A 13,423-nucleotide genomic window follows, 5' to 3' on the forward strand; every position below is an offset into this window, starting at 1 on the left:
AGGAGGTATTGAATAGAATTGGGGAGAAGAGGAGTTTGTGCCACAACTTGACAAGAAGAAGGGACCGGTTGGTAGGACATGTTCTGAGGTATCAAGGGATCACAAATTTAGCACTGGAGGGCAGCGTGGAAGGTAAAAATCGTAGAGGGAGGCCAAGAGATGAATACACTACGCAGATTCAGAAGGATGTAGGTTGCAGTAGGTACTGGGAGATGAAAAAGCTTGCACAGGATAGAGTAGCATGGAGAGCTGCATCAAACCAGTCTCAGGACTCAAGACAACAACAACAACAACAACAACAACAACAACTAATGAACTGCATATATCAGCAATATTTCAATGGCCGACTTTCAATGCTTTGTTTACACTATTTTTGTATAATTCTCTGAATGGCTAATGTATTACCCAAGATGTTTTCAAGTTGTATACCTTTCTTCCTTGTTATATCTCTACCTTAAATAGCACCATGCCTCCAGGAATTCTCAATAATTAATCACGCTGTTGAGATCAGGCCTATATTATAGTTTTCTCATCTGAAACACGCATATGTCTCTACCAGAAATTGTTAACATCGCCGGATGCACTGTCTGACATTCTGAAGCCTCGAAGCTCAGTAGCTAGCTCCTTGTCATCCTTCACCTCTTCTCACTCACTCGTGTTCATTGCCATTATGAGAGGAAAATATTCAGCAATATTCTTATCTTTCTAGAGACTTTATTTTCATTATAAAATTGTCTGTTTAGACAACAGCTGTTCATCTAAAAGAAATAGAAAAGCTACCATGATAGTTTCTGCAGAAATGTTTTGACACTTTATGTATAACAAAAAAGAAATGAAATATTGCAATGTAAAACACTACCATCACACCATCAGGAATAAAAAAATAACCAAAGTAAGGTATACAAAAGAAAATTGATAAAACCAAATAAATCAATCACTAAAACAAAAATCAAACGGAGTAGAATTATGTCCATCTCAATTATTTATGGGAATAATTTCGAAAATTCCAAGCAATGCACACTACTTAAGTGCATCAGTTACAGCCATGACCACCGCACTAATTACCTGCTGGGTGCCTGTCTCACGGCCATTACATAAGCAGAAGCAGTTTGGTGTTCAGAATGTCACATACAGTGGTGCATGTAGCTTGTGTGATTTGTACTGCTGTTCGATTTGTTTAATTACTGTTGTATCTGCAGCCAAGATGCCAAAATCCTAAATGGTCACTGGGAAAACATATGAAATTCTTATACAGTTTGGTGGTTACAGTATTCTGAGTGACATAACTGTTATAAGTAATGTCACTAACAATACTGATGAATACCACCAATGAAATCAAGTTCAGCGGCATGTAGAAAGTTCTACGAACAAGGAACTACAGGATAGCAATGGTACAGTGAAACAGCAGTTTATTGGTGAACCACTGGCATCTTCATGTAAAAAAAGAGACATGAATTTTTATGGCACCGTGGAGGCATTACTATTATGTTGTTTCCAAGTTCAATGAACATCTTATAAAATTGTATCTAGAACAATGTACTGGAAAGTCTGATCTCTATGAGAGTACTTTAACAATATTCACCTTCATCATATATATACAAGGTTCAGTTTACATTATTTTGAATGAAACTACTAGCAGATGTCTCATATATATCGTCAGGAATGAGGAGAATCTTGTACAACATTAACTTCATCTTGCACTCCTTGTTAAGCTGATAGTTCTTTAGCCTTTTTTTACACCTGAAAAATAGCCTGGCAAAACAGCAAAAACTGTGAACATCATGAAAATTATTAGAGGTATACAACTCAGTTTTCGCCCCCATGTCTCAACTAGTGATTATAGGAGGGGAGTGGTAAAGGAAGTATGGTAATGTGTATGATGTAACTGTGTATTCTGGCAGAGCTGTTTTCAAGATTTTATGAAAGCAAGACACAAATTTGTTCACTTACAAATATTTCTCATTTAGTGTCTCACAAACTTAACACCTATGCACTCACACTGTGTTGGCAAAAGCTATCAAGCTTTCATTCTTTTCGTGTGCTGTCAGTGACTCAATGCTTTCATATTCAGTGTGTGGCACTCTACACTCATAAATTATTTATAGGGAGTTTTAAGTTACAGAACACAGACAGCAAGTAACATGTAAGAAACTTAATCTGTAAGCACCAGTCTTAACCATATTTCACTCCATGAGGCCACTACAGAAAACAGAAAACTTTGCATCATTATGGCACTGTCTGTTCACTTACTAAAGCAAGTTGATGAAAGCATGGGTTTCACTTGTTCTCTATTCAGGAGTCCCACTAAAACAGTCAGTACATGTATGAACTTTACGTCATACACAGACACGTCTACTTCCTGACGACACTTATGAGACGACTGGAGCAATGGTTTCAAAAAGCAACAGAGTGGACATTTTGAAAGACATGAATGATGCACTTGAGGGCATTGTTCGAGGAAACTATAGCTGAAAACCTTGATGTGGAAGACTTGGTAATGAACAAGAATATTGAATTAACATTTAAAAACAAAATACAAAATTACGAGTGAATTGTTTTGGGAACCTGATAATTAAGTGACCTAAGTGAGATCGCTAGTAAAAATTTGCATTTAGAATTGGAATTTTACGACTGAAATGTCGCACAATTTTGCATGTAAAAATCCTAGATTGAGTTATTACATTATTAATTAGGGACATACATCTATGCATACATTATACATTAACTTTTGAACTGGCACAATACCTTAAGTTCCTTTGGCTTTTTGCAAGATAACTTGAATAGGTCATCAGAAGCTAATTTCACTCTTCTCAATTTGAAATCTACAGACGGACCAACTTCTTCCACCTCAACTCGTGGAATTCGTGTTCCAGACTTTTTCAATAATATCCTGCAAGAAAAGTTGTGTTCCTTTATTGTGCTCTGTGGCTGTCATGTTGATAAAAGAACTGACACTCAATACAATTACTTTTTAAATTCTGAATAATATTTCTGGAATTAAAACATCATAAATATATCATGAATAATAAAGCTAGATACTTTGAAACATTATAAATCAATGAGCAAATATTATTTAACACACACAAAGAAGTGCTACATAATACATTAAATAAAATGTGAAGTGTAAAAACAAATCCAAATTAGAAGTTAAAAAATACCTACCTATAACTTCTAAAGTAGAGCTTATCTTCAACAGCTGTAAACATTATAACATGTTCTAGACCTTGCAAACGGATTGCTTCTACATTTTCCCTGTGGAAAAGATCAACCAGCAGATTCTTTATTCTTCTGAACTCATAATTATGCTCGAAGAGCTCTCCCACAAATAAGATACATGGTTTGATACCCAGCATTGGTTTCACAGTTTTAAAATCGTGGATACTTTTGAATGAGTCAATGCCCAATTCAACCATGTCCAAAAGATGACGATCATACATGCGACCTGAAAATTTCAGAAATTGAAACATACATCCAAACTGATGCTTTTCACAACAGTTCTACTTAAAAAGAGAAAAGAAATGTTTGCAATTAGCATAAGATTTGTATCCAGTTTTTATAGAAGGCACCCAGGGGGGGGGGGGGATGGGAATCATCTTTGTGTTCCTGTCAAGCAAATTTTTGGGGAATAAATTACGTATGGTTGCCAGTGATCAGTTGTTTTGATATTGACTTTAGTTATTTCATGACAGGAAAAATCATTTAAGGAATACAGGATGGTAAAAATGTGGTATGGAAAAGAAAAATATCTAAGATCTTATCCAAAGCTTGCCTACCACTTTCTTGCCCAGAATATCTGTTTCATTGTGATGGGTATCCATGTATGTGTATGTAAAAATGATTTAGTTCTTGATGACAGAATGAAGGTAGGAATATAAAAAGTTTAATGTCTCACCATAATCATTAGAGATGAGCATTAGAACTTTTGGAAAAAATAAAGTTGTCATGGATTGTTTACACAACTATTTCTACATTCACTGTAAGTGATTTAGGGAAATAATGGAAAATCTTTATTGGTAATGCAGGGTGAGTGTTTGAACTCTGTTTCTTCTGAATAAGAGTCCAGTCTTGACCACAGTGCTATTGCCCAGAGTGTGGCCTTTTCATGTGGAATTGACTGTAAGTTATTCATTCTGGTTTCACCTTTTGGATTCAGACTTCAAATCAGATGTTTTCACTGTTTGGAGGACAAAATTCAACATCTTGCTAATATTACTGAACAGTGATAAACAATGCAAATCTTTATGGCCATGATGGCTACCAATCCCTACTTCCATCTTGTGGCCTATATATCTTTTTTTTTTTTTTTTCTGCTGCCATTTCACAGGAAATTTTATTTACAGAAGGAATATTTTTATGGCATTTGTTCCTAAAATACACACTACCAAACTGACAATGATGACAATTGAGTGATGTGGTTATTAATGTTCTTATATTAATATTGAATATCAACTATATTAATAAATGTGGCAATGGAAAGAAAGTCCTTGGTGGAATATTAACAGTAATAGTAGTAGTAGTAGACTTCTAAGGGACCTGAAGCCCCTGTGCCGATCTCACATGATTTCTCAAGATGCTCCTGTCTTATGCGTCCTCTTACCAGCTATTTATTCCCAATCTTTCACATTGCAATCAATTCCATTGTGCCAAATACTCCTGAGTCTCCCCCTTGGTCTTTTGCCATATGGCTTCTCCCAGAATATTCTTAACACAATTTTATCTTCTTTCATTCTCATCAGATGTCCAGCCCATTGCAGTCTTCTAGCATTTATTATGTTTACTATCGTTGGTTGTTGCGATAGCTCGTGGATTTCTATGTTGTGTCTTCTCTTCCAGCATTGTGATTCATTGTCATAATACGGACCACAGATTTTTCTATAAACTTTATTCTCAAATACTTGTAAATGGCGGTGTTCTGTTTTCATTAGCTCCATGTTTCTGCCCCACAGATTAGAACTAGTCTGATGATTGTGTTTTATAACTTTTAGTTTTCCTAGTCAGCAGTTTGGACCCTAAGAGGTTTTGTATTGCGTAATAGGCTCGGTTAGCATTTTGCAGTCTCGCTTTTATTTCCACCTGTCTCTTATTTTGTTCAATTGTTCAACACGCTCCAATTTGTGTCCACCAACTATTAGATGTGATTGGTTATCCCATTGATCTCTACATCTTTAAACTATCATGTATTTTGTTTTCTCGTCTTTTCTTTCATGCCAAATCTTGATGCTTCTGTTGCAAGCTCCACAAATAATTGCTTAATCTCTATTTCACTGTTTCCAATGAGCACTATGTGGCCTGCATATACTAACACGTTAATTTTGCTTTCTTGGAGGATCCCAGAGGCATCAAGGGATCACCAATTTAGTATTGGAGGGCAGCGTGGAGGGTAAAAATCATAGGGGGAGACCAAGAGATGAATACACTAAGCAGATTCAGAAAGATGTAGGTTGCAGTAGGTACTGGGAGATGAAAAAGCTTGCACAGGATAGAGTAGCATGGAGAGCTGCATCAAACCAGTCTCATGACTGAAGACCACAACAACAACAACGGAGGATCCCAGCAGGTACCAGTTTGAGTTTCCTCACAACTCTTTCTAAAGCTATATTGAAGAGAAGGGGGGGGGGGCCAAAGCATCTCCTTGTCTTAACCCAATTTTATTTTTAAAATGGTCAGACTTTAATCCATACAGTAAAACCCTGCTTGTATTTCCATCCATGCATACTTTGCAGAGATTTATCAATTTAATTGGGAAGCCAAATTCAGTCATCAGATTCCACAAGCTTTGTCTATGGATGGAGTCATAAGCTTTCATGAAATCGATGAACAGATAATGTATTTTTTGTTTATATTCCCAAACTTTTTCATTTATTGATCTGAGTGCAAATATGTTGTCAGTGGTGGATCTGTTTTTGTGGAAGCCATTTTGATAACCCCTAATTAGATTTTCTGCACATGGTTTTAAGTGGTATAGCAATAAACAAGATATGATATTTATGTACAGGGACACTTATTGATTCTCTCCACTCTGTTGGAATGTTCTCTGTTTACCAGATCATCTGTATCAGATGAACTAAACGTCTGTGCAATGCTTCTCCTCCATATTTTAGTATCTCAGCTGGGATGCTGTCACTGCCAGTTGCTTTACCATTTTTTAGGTGTTTGATATGTAAATAATGGAAGGAGAAAAAGTAACAGCTCACTGTACATCTGAGGCACTAAGTTGTCAACAGGCACATTATCAAGACTGAGAACAATGCAACTGTGTTGGTAATGACTAGTCAGTTTGTGAACAGATGCCTTTTATGAAACTCCATAGTTTAAAGATGATAAAAAAAGTTACTGTGAATTCTAAAATGGCATAATCTGAAATATTTTAAAACTTATCATGATATGAAAATATAAGAATAGAAGATCAAGAATTTTCAACTTCTTGTGAAACTGGTCATCATCTAGAAATTATTGTATACATTGACTGTTTTCAGTGGGACAATCCATGACTGCTCTTCTTGCTGCAAATGGAACTTATAAGCCACCTGGTCATCCTGTGATAACAACCAGCAAGAAAATCAGTTCCGTGTCTTTGGATAAGAAGAACAAACTGACAAACTTATTACACAAAACATTAGTGTCAAAATAGATTAACGAGCTCTTAAGAACTTCACAGAGACAAAACAATTCCTTAGGAAGACAAAATGGAAAAAGGTAACATATATAATTAGGAAGACATATAATATTTCTTTATTTTTCAATAAAGCTTCTTTGCTTCTAGAATATCTAGATTTTGTTTTACATATTTTTAATTTAAATCAAATGTTGCATTAACTGAAGCAATGGGCAATGGTGGATACTTATCCTTTCATGCAACATCTCATAGACACCTCAATGGGTAGCTACTTAAAACACTAATAAATAAAATGGCAAAGTCATGGTTATGTATGATAATCTACCAACTACTCAATTGTTCACTTTGATTTGATTCTCATGAAAGTGCAGATTAAACAGGTTGCAATTAACATAAAAAAGTTACCGATCGACCACAGGATTTTCAAGAGTAACTCTAAAACAGTATGAATGTAGAAAAGAAATCCTCAACAAGGTCAATCACTCATAAAACAAGCACAATACAATAACTGTCTTTAACTTGTTACACTGTGAATTTCTTCACACTTGCAGGATTCAGAAACAAAATATAAATAAATATATAGTAACAGGCCGAATAAATTTTGTATTATGCACATTCCAAACCAGAGTTATGTTAATGGAGAAATACAGAAAGGAAAACCAAGTTTTAATGGCCAGTGACATAATCGTGCCAAACAGATGCCACTCTGACAGCAGCTTTGTCACTCAAACTGGAGAAAAGTCTTAATCCATAACAGTGTGATTTATGATTCTCTTTTCAAACTATCACAAATGATGAAGTGAATAAAAAGTAGAAGGCCAGGCTACTGGTAATTATTATATATTTATGGGCAGAATTATTTGCTATCTCGATATTATTTGGGTTTTGGTTTTGTTTTGCAAAGGTATCATGAATACAATATGTTAAATTATGTGAATTCTCATTGGAAAATAAAGTTCTAGAATAAATGTGAGTCAATAAGGAACTTAAATGATGATAACCACTTGAGGAATTAAAGAAGTAATTGCTGTGCTACATTGGCCACAAAAGAAGTACAATGCATTTAGAATGGTAGTGTTGATAACGATTAATTTCATTTATACTCACTGTTATAACAAGCACTGTCACATAAATTTCATTTTAAACTGAAGTACATATTGCTGCAGAGCTTTAGTTTGTATTCCATGAGGAGAATGTTACTGCAAATAAAACACTTTTTAAATTAGGTTTTATTCTGTGTGTGTGTGTGTGTGTGTGTGTGTGTGTGTGTGTGTGTGTGTGTGTGTGTAACATTTAAGAAAAGAAAAGCAATTCAGATCAAAGAGGAAAAAAGAAGATGCTGTTAACTCTGTGCCAAGGAGGAGAATATGTGGACGAAAAAAAGAGAGAGAGACCCTTCATTCAGAGGAGGACTACAGTCAGAGTGACTTTTTCCTTCTATCCAACACCTGAATGAGAAAGAAAAAACTGAATGGCCTTTCTTTACTTTTATATTTATTTTATCCATGTCATTTCCTCCTGCTGAAGAAGATACTTTCAAATATCACGGTTTGTTTGTGTGTTTATCGGTCTTCCACCTATTCCAGTTTCTCATAATTAAATTGCAAATTTTACTTTCCCTGGGCAACCCTATTGCAAAAAAATTTGCAATAGGGTTGCCCAGGGAAAGTAACCCTGTATGTATATTTATATAGGTATCTACTGTGTAAGAGGCAGAATTGCCACAGGTTCTTCCTTCCTCTTGATACTTCAGTGACAGATAAAATGAGTTAAGTCCATTTTTGAATTATATTTCATTAGCACAAATGTGTGCTCACACCAATTCTGAACACAACACTAAACGACAAGTCCAATGATCCATTTTACTTTCCCACAAATATTATTAATTGATACAAATTAGCATGCATACAAACCTAACACTAAATTATTAGGTCTCTTCTTATTATGTGAACCAAACACGAAAAGATTTGTGTTATACTTCCTTGCAAAATCTTCAACAGGAACAATGTTTTCAAATGGCAGGATATCGTGCTTCTTACTTAACATAACTGCTTGAGGTTTTTTCATTGCATACTGAAACCAAAAAATAACAATTAAATAACAAACATATAACAAAAACTATTAGAAAATGAAAATCTAAAATAATGATACTTTTGTGGGCAGTTTATTTTGGTATCTTCTTAGGGGATTAGTTCTATCTTTACTATTAAATGAAAGTCTATTTACTTGTTTGTTTGACAAACGTGTTTGGCAGCCCCGAAGAAGATACCAGTATTCTATTTTATGAATAATGAATACCAGATTGTACATAAAATGATACTTAGTTTTGCTGATACAGTAATTTGACTTTCCAGGTTTTTATTTCAGAATGTCAGTTGCTTTTCCAATGGACACCACTATGTCACTGAGCAACGGAGAATTTTCTTATAATTGAAAACCAACTGCTGTAAATAAAAACAAATAAAAGATACCAGTAGACTTGGTTCTTACCCTGTGCCTTTAGCACCTGGATGTGAGAGTAATTGGTGTGAGTCTCTTGGAAATCTCCAATGCATTTATTCATGAAAACTATCTACTGAGCATCTAATAAATGAACGACTAAATTCTGTCTTTCACCTTTTTTCAAATGTCATGGAAAAGTATCAGAAAGAGCCCAGCTACTGCATGGAACTCAATACATTTTATGCAGAAAATAAACTTTACCTCCAAGGTACTGTCAGCCAAGCTTTTATTCTCTGCTTTCACAGAAGATGGGCAAGCAGCAGCTAGAACGCAAATGAAGTCTCCTGTGAAGTAACAACACTGTGGAAAGAGGAGCAGATCAGAAGGACAAAACCTGCCTGACTCATATGGCGCTGCTAACAAAAGATGGTTGGTTGGTTTAAAGGAGGGGGGTGGGGGGAAGACCATACTAAGAGGTCATCGGTCCCTTGTTCCCGGTAAAATAATTACACAAGGGAAACAAGAAAAGAAAGGAGACGTACAGCACAATAACAGGAGAATGGAACAACCAGAAGAATGACAGAAGGACAACCAACACTACTATGGACAAAACAGGAAAAGAAACAGGTAGAAGGGATAAAACAAGAGAGCAGATGACTGTGTCTGGCTGACCACGAGAATAAAAAGGAAAAGCCAGCCACTATGCGACATATTAAAACATCCAGCCTAAAAACATTGGAGTGGAGAACACAAAGGGACAAAGAACATGTGCGGAAACTTATACAGAACGATAAAACCCACCACACATATAAAACGTAAAACTAAATTAGCTGATGAGGCATTGTCAGCTAAACTTAAAGGCAACGAGTCTGGTAATGGAAGAGTTCGTCGCAGGGCAGCCAAAGGACAGCTCACCAAGATATGGGCCACAATCAGTCGGGTGCCGCACCAACACTGAGGTGGGTCATCACGGCGCAGGAGGTAGCCATGTGCCACCCAAGCGTGGCCAATTCGGAGCCAACAGAGAACCACAGAGTCCCTGTGAGAGGCCCGCGTGGAGGTCTTCCACACATTCGTAGTCGCCGTAATGGCACGCAGTTTGTTGTGCATACTGAGGTTATGCCATTTCACCTCGCAAAGCCGAAAAAACTTGGGGCGCAGTACTGAATGCAGGTCAGCTGCAGAGAAGCCGATCTCCATAAGTGGTTTTCATGTAGCCTGTCGGCAAGTTTGTTGCCCGTGACCTCGACATGACCTGGGGTCCAGACAAACTTCACTGAACGACTGGACCGTTCCCGGGCATAGATGGACTCCTGGATGGTTGCTACCAAAGGATGACAAGGGTAGCTCTGGTCAATAGCTTGTAAGCTGCTCAAGGTGTCGGTACACAGAAAAAATGACTCCCCAGGGCATGAACAGATGTGCTGAAAAGCACGAGATGTAGCCACCAGCTCGGGCAAGGAATGCTGTCCACTAAGTCTTCGAGCATCAGTGTAAACCACTTCATGGCCTAGGTACATGTTAAGAATCAAGAGGAAGTGGCAGTGGAGAGGCACAGGATTAACTGAGTCCTTAGGGCCATGTGAAAGGTCCAGATGAAGCTGCGGCCTAGGTGTACACAATGGAGGTGTACGTGAATGGACCTCAAGTATAGGTGGTAAAGGCAAGGATTCCAGTTCGGAAAGAAGGGATTGGACACGAACTGCAATTGGAAGTCCTGACCTGGGCTGCCGATGCAGGAGGTGAACCGCCATAGGTGGGAAGAGGAGACATTAATTCGGATGTGCAGGAGAACTATGAACATGTGCAACATAACTGTCCAGCAGTTGTACATGCCTAACCTTCAATGGAGGTACACCGGCCTCCACCAGGATGCTGGTCACCGGACTCTTCCTAAAAGCTCCTGTCGCTAGGCAAACGCCACAGTGGTGCACTGGGTTGAGTAAACGCAACGCTGAGAGTGCCGCCGAACCATAAAACAGACTCCCATAGTCAAGGCCGATTAAACAAGGGCTCTGTAGAGCTGCAGTAGCGTAGAGTGATCTGCATCCCAGTTGGTGTTGCTCAGACAGCAGAGGGCACTGAGGTGCTGCCAGCACTTCCGCTTAAGCTCACGAAGGTAAAGAAGCCGAGTCAATCTGGCTTCGAAAACCAGTCCTAACAATCGATGTCTCCAATACAGTGAGTGGATCGTCATTAAGGTGAAGTTCTGGTTCCAGATGAATGGACAATGCCGACAGAAGTATATAACACACAACTTTGCAGCCGCAAACTGGAAGCTGTGGGCTAGGGCCCATGACTGTGCCTTGTAGATGGCTCCCTGCAGGTGCCGCTTAGCAACACCAGTACTGGTGGAGCAGTATGAAATGCAGAAGTTGTCTGCATACAGACAGGGTGAGACGGATGGCCCTGCAGCTGCTGCTAGACCATTAATGGCAACTAAAAGTAGAGATACAATCAATACAGAGCCCTGCGGGACACCATTCTCCTGGATATGGATGGAACTATGGGAGGCACCAACTTGGACAGAGAAAGTATGAAGTGACAGGAAATTCTGGATAAAAATCAGGAGCAGGCCTCAGAGACCCCAGCTGTACAATGTGGCAAGGATATGATGTTGCCAGGTCGTGTCATACGCTTTTCATAAATCAAAAAAGATGGCAACCAGGTGTTGGCGTCTGGAAAAGGCTGTTCAGATGGCTGATTCGAGGGACACAAGATCATCAGTGGTAGAGCGACCCTGGCGAAAACCACCCTGACATGGAGCCTCTTGCTTTTCAACCAGAAAACTGTTCTTGAGAAGAGCATGAAGACAGTAATATGAATGTACGCATTTTTTCACAGTTTTATGTATATAAACTTATTTATATTGTAATAGATACACGAGGGTGGTTGAAAAGTTCTCGCAATCACCATGAGAGATCAGCGCTAGTGCGATGAGTTGTTCACTTTTTATTCATTGACCTGCTGCCAGTAAACACATGCCGCATCAGTGCTCCTGGAAGAGCTGTGGCGTTGATGTGCCTCTGTTGTTGTTCCCGCATAGTGATTTGCGAAGATGGAAAAAAATTGAGCTTCAAGCAGTAATTAAGTACTTTATAAAGAAAGGTATGAAAGCAAAGGACATTCATGCCAATTTCCAGAATACACAGGGGGACTCAGCTTCTTCATATTCAACTGTTGCCAAGAGGACAAATGAATTTAAATTTGGTTGGAAGAGCTTAGATGATGATCCATGCAGTGGCCAGCGAAGATGTGTCACTACTCCAGAAATCATTGCAAAAGTGCACAAAATGGTCATGGAAGATCACCAATTGAAAGTGCGTGAAATTGCTCATGCTTGTCAGACGTAATCTGAAAGGGTATATCACATTTTAACTGAAGAATTAGAAATGAAAAAAAATATCTGCAAGATGGGTGCCGCAACTCTTGACAGTGGATTAAAAATGCATGAGAATGGACATATTGGAACAATGTTTGGCCTGTTTTAGGAGAAACGAACAAGATATTTTCGCAGGAGAGCTTCTGTAAAGTTTGGAAGGTAGGAGATGAGGTACTGGCGGAAGTGAAGCTATGTGGAAAGGGCGTGAGTCGTGCTTGGGTAGCTCAGTTGGTAGAGCACTTGCCCGTGAAAGACAAAGGTCCTGAGTTCGAGTCTCGGTCCGGCACACAGTTTTAATCTGGCAGGAAGTTTCGTATCAGCGCACACTCCGCTGCAGAGTGAAGATTCTCCTCCACCAAAGAAAGCAAAGACAATTCCTTCGGCGGGAAGGCCACACAATCAGTGTTCTGGGATACGAAGGGGATTCTGTTTGTAGATTATCTCCCCACTGGGCAAACAATTACTGGAGAATTCTATGCTGACCTGGACAAATTGCACCAAAATATACGTGAAAAAAGGCCAGGTTTAGCAAGGAAGAAAGTCATCTTCCAACAAGACAATGCGTGCTGCACACATGTGCCGTCACCAAGCCAAAATTACACGAACTAAGGTACAAATTGTTGCCACACCTGCCTCATTCACCTGATATGGCTCCATCAGAACTTTTCAAACCACCCTCATAAATTCGTAATTATCACATAAATTCAGGTTGTTTCATATCATCATCTCACAAAAATTTATCCCTCCAATATCAGTTTGTAAGTATGTACAAAAATCATGAAACGGACCAATAAAACAATCAATCAATTAATTAGCTACAGGTGGGTGGCTGCCTTTATCCTAGCTCTGTTAACTGTTCCAATCAGCAAAGAATCTGTCCTTGTATAGATATTGATAATTATTTATGGAGGAATAGGGTAAAGTAACTGTTACTAACTGAAAATTTTTGAACATTGTGTTTCTGCTCTTTTACGGACATAGGT

At 38.3% G+C, this 13,423-nt stretch overlaps 1 protein-coding gene across 1 annotated transcript in view; it reads right to left on the reverse strand.

The window, feature by feature from the left end:
* Window positions 1–13,423, reverse strand: part of LOC124804963 (ribosome production factor 2 homolog) — a 43,005-nt gene that overhangs the window by 13,988 nt on the left and 15,594 nt on the right. Inside the window, exons 3-5 of the mRNA XM_047265354.1 lie at window positions 8,530–8,689; window positions 3,163–3,442; window positions 2,746–2,890 (exon numbers count right to left, since the gene is read on the reverse strand). Coding sequence (XP_047121310.1) covers window positions 2,746–2,890; window positions 3,163–3,442; window positions 8,530–8,689 — 585 coding nt within the window. The remainder of the gene's footprint in view (window positions 1–2,745; window positions 2,891–3,162; window positions 3,443–8,529; window positions 8,690–13,423) is intronic.

This window comes from Schistocerca piceifrons, chromosome 7, assembly GCF_021461385.2.
Source record: "Schistocerca piceifrons isolate TAMUIC-IGC-003096 chromosome 7, iqSchPice1.1, whole genome shotgun sequence".
In the NCBI taxonomy this organism is placed as follows: Eukaryota; Metazoa; Arthropoda; class Insecta; order Orthoptera; family Acrididae; genus Schistocerca; species Schistocerca piceifrons.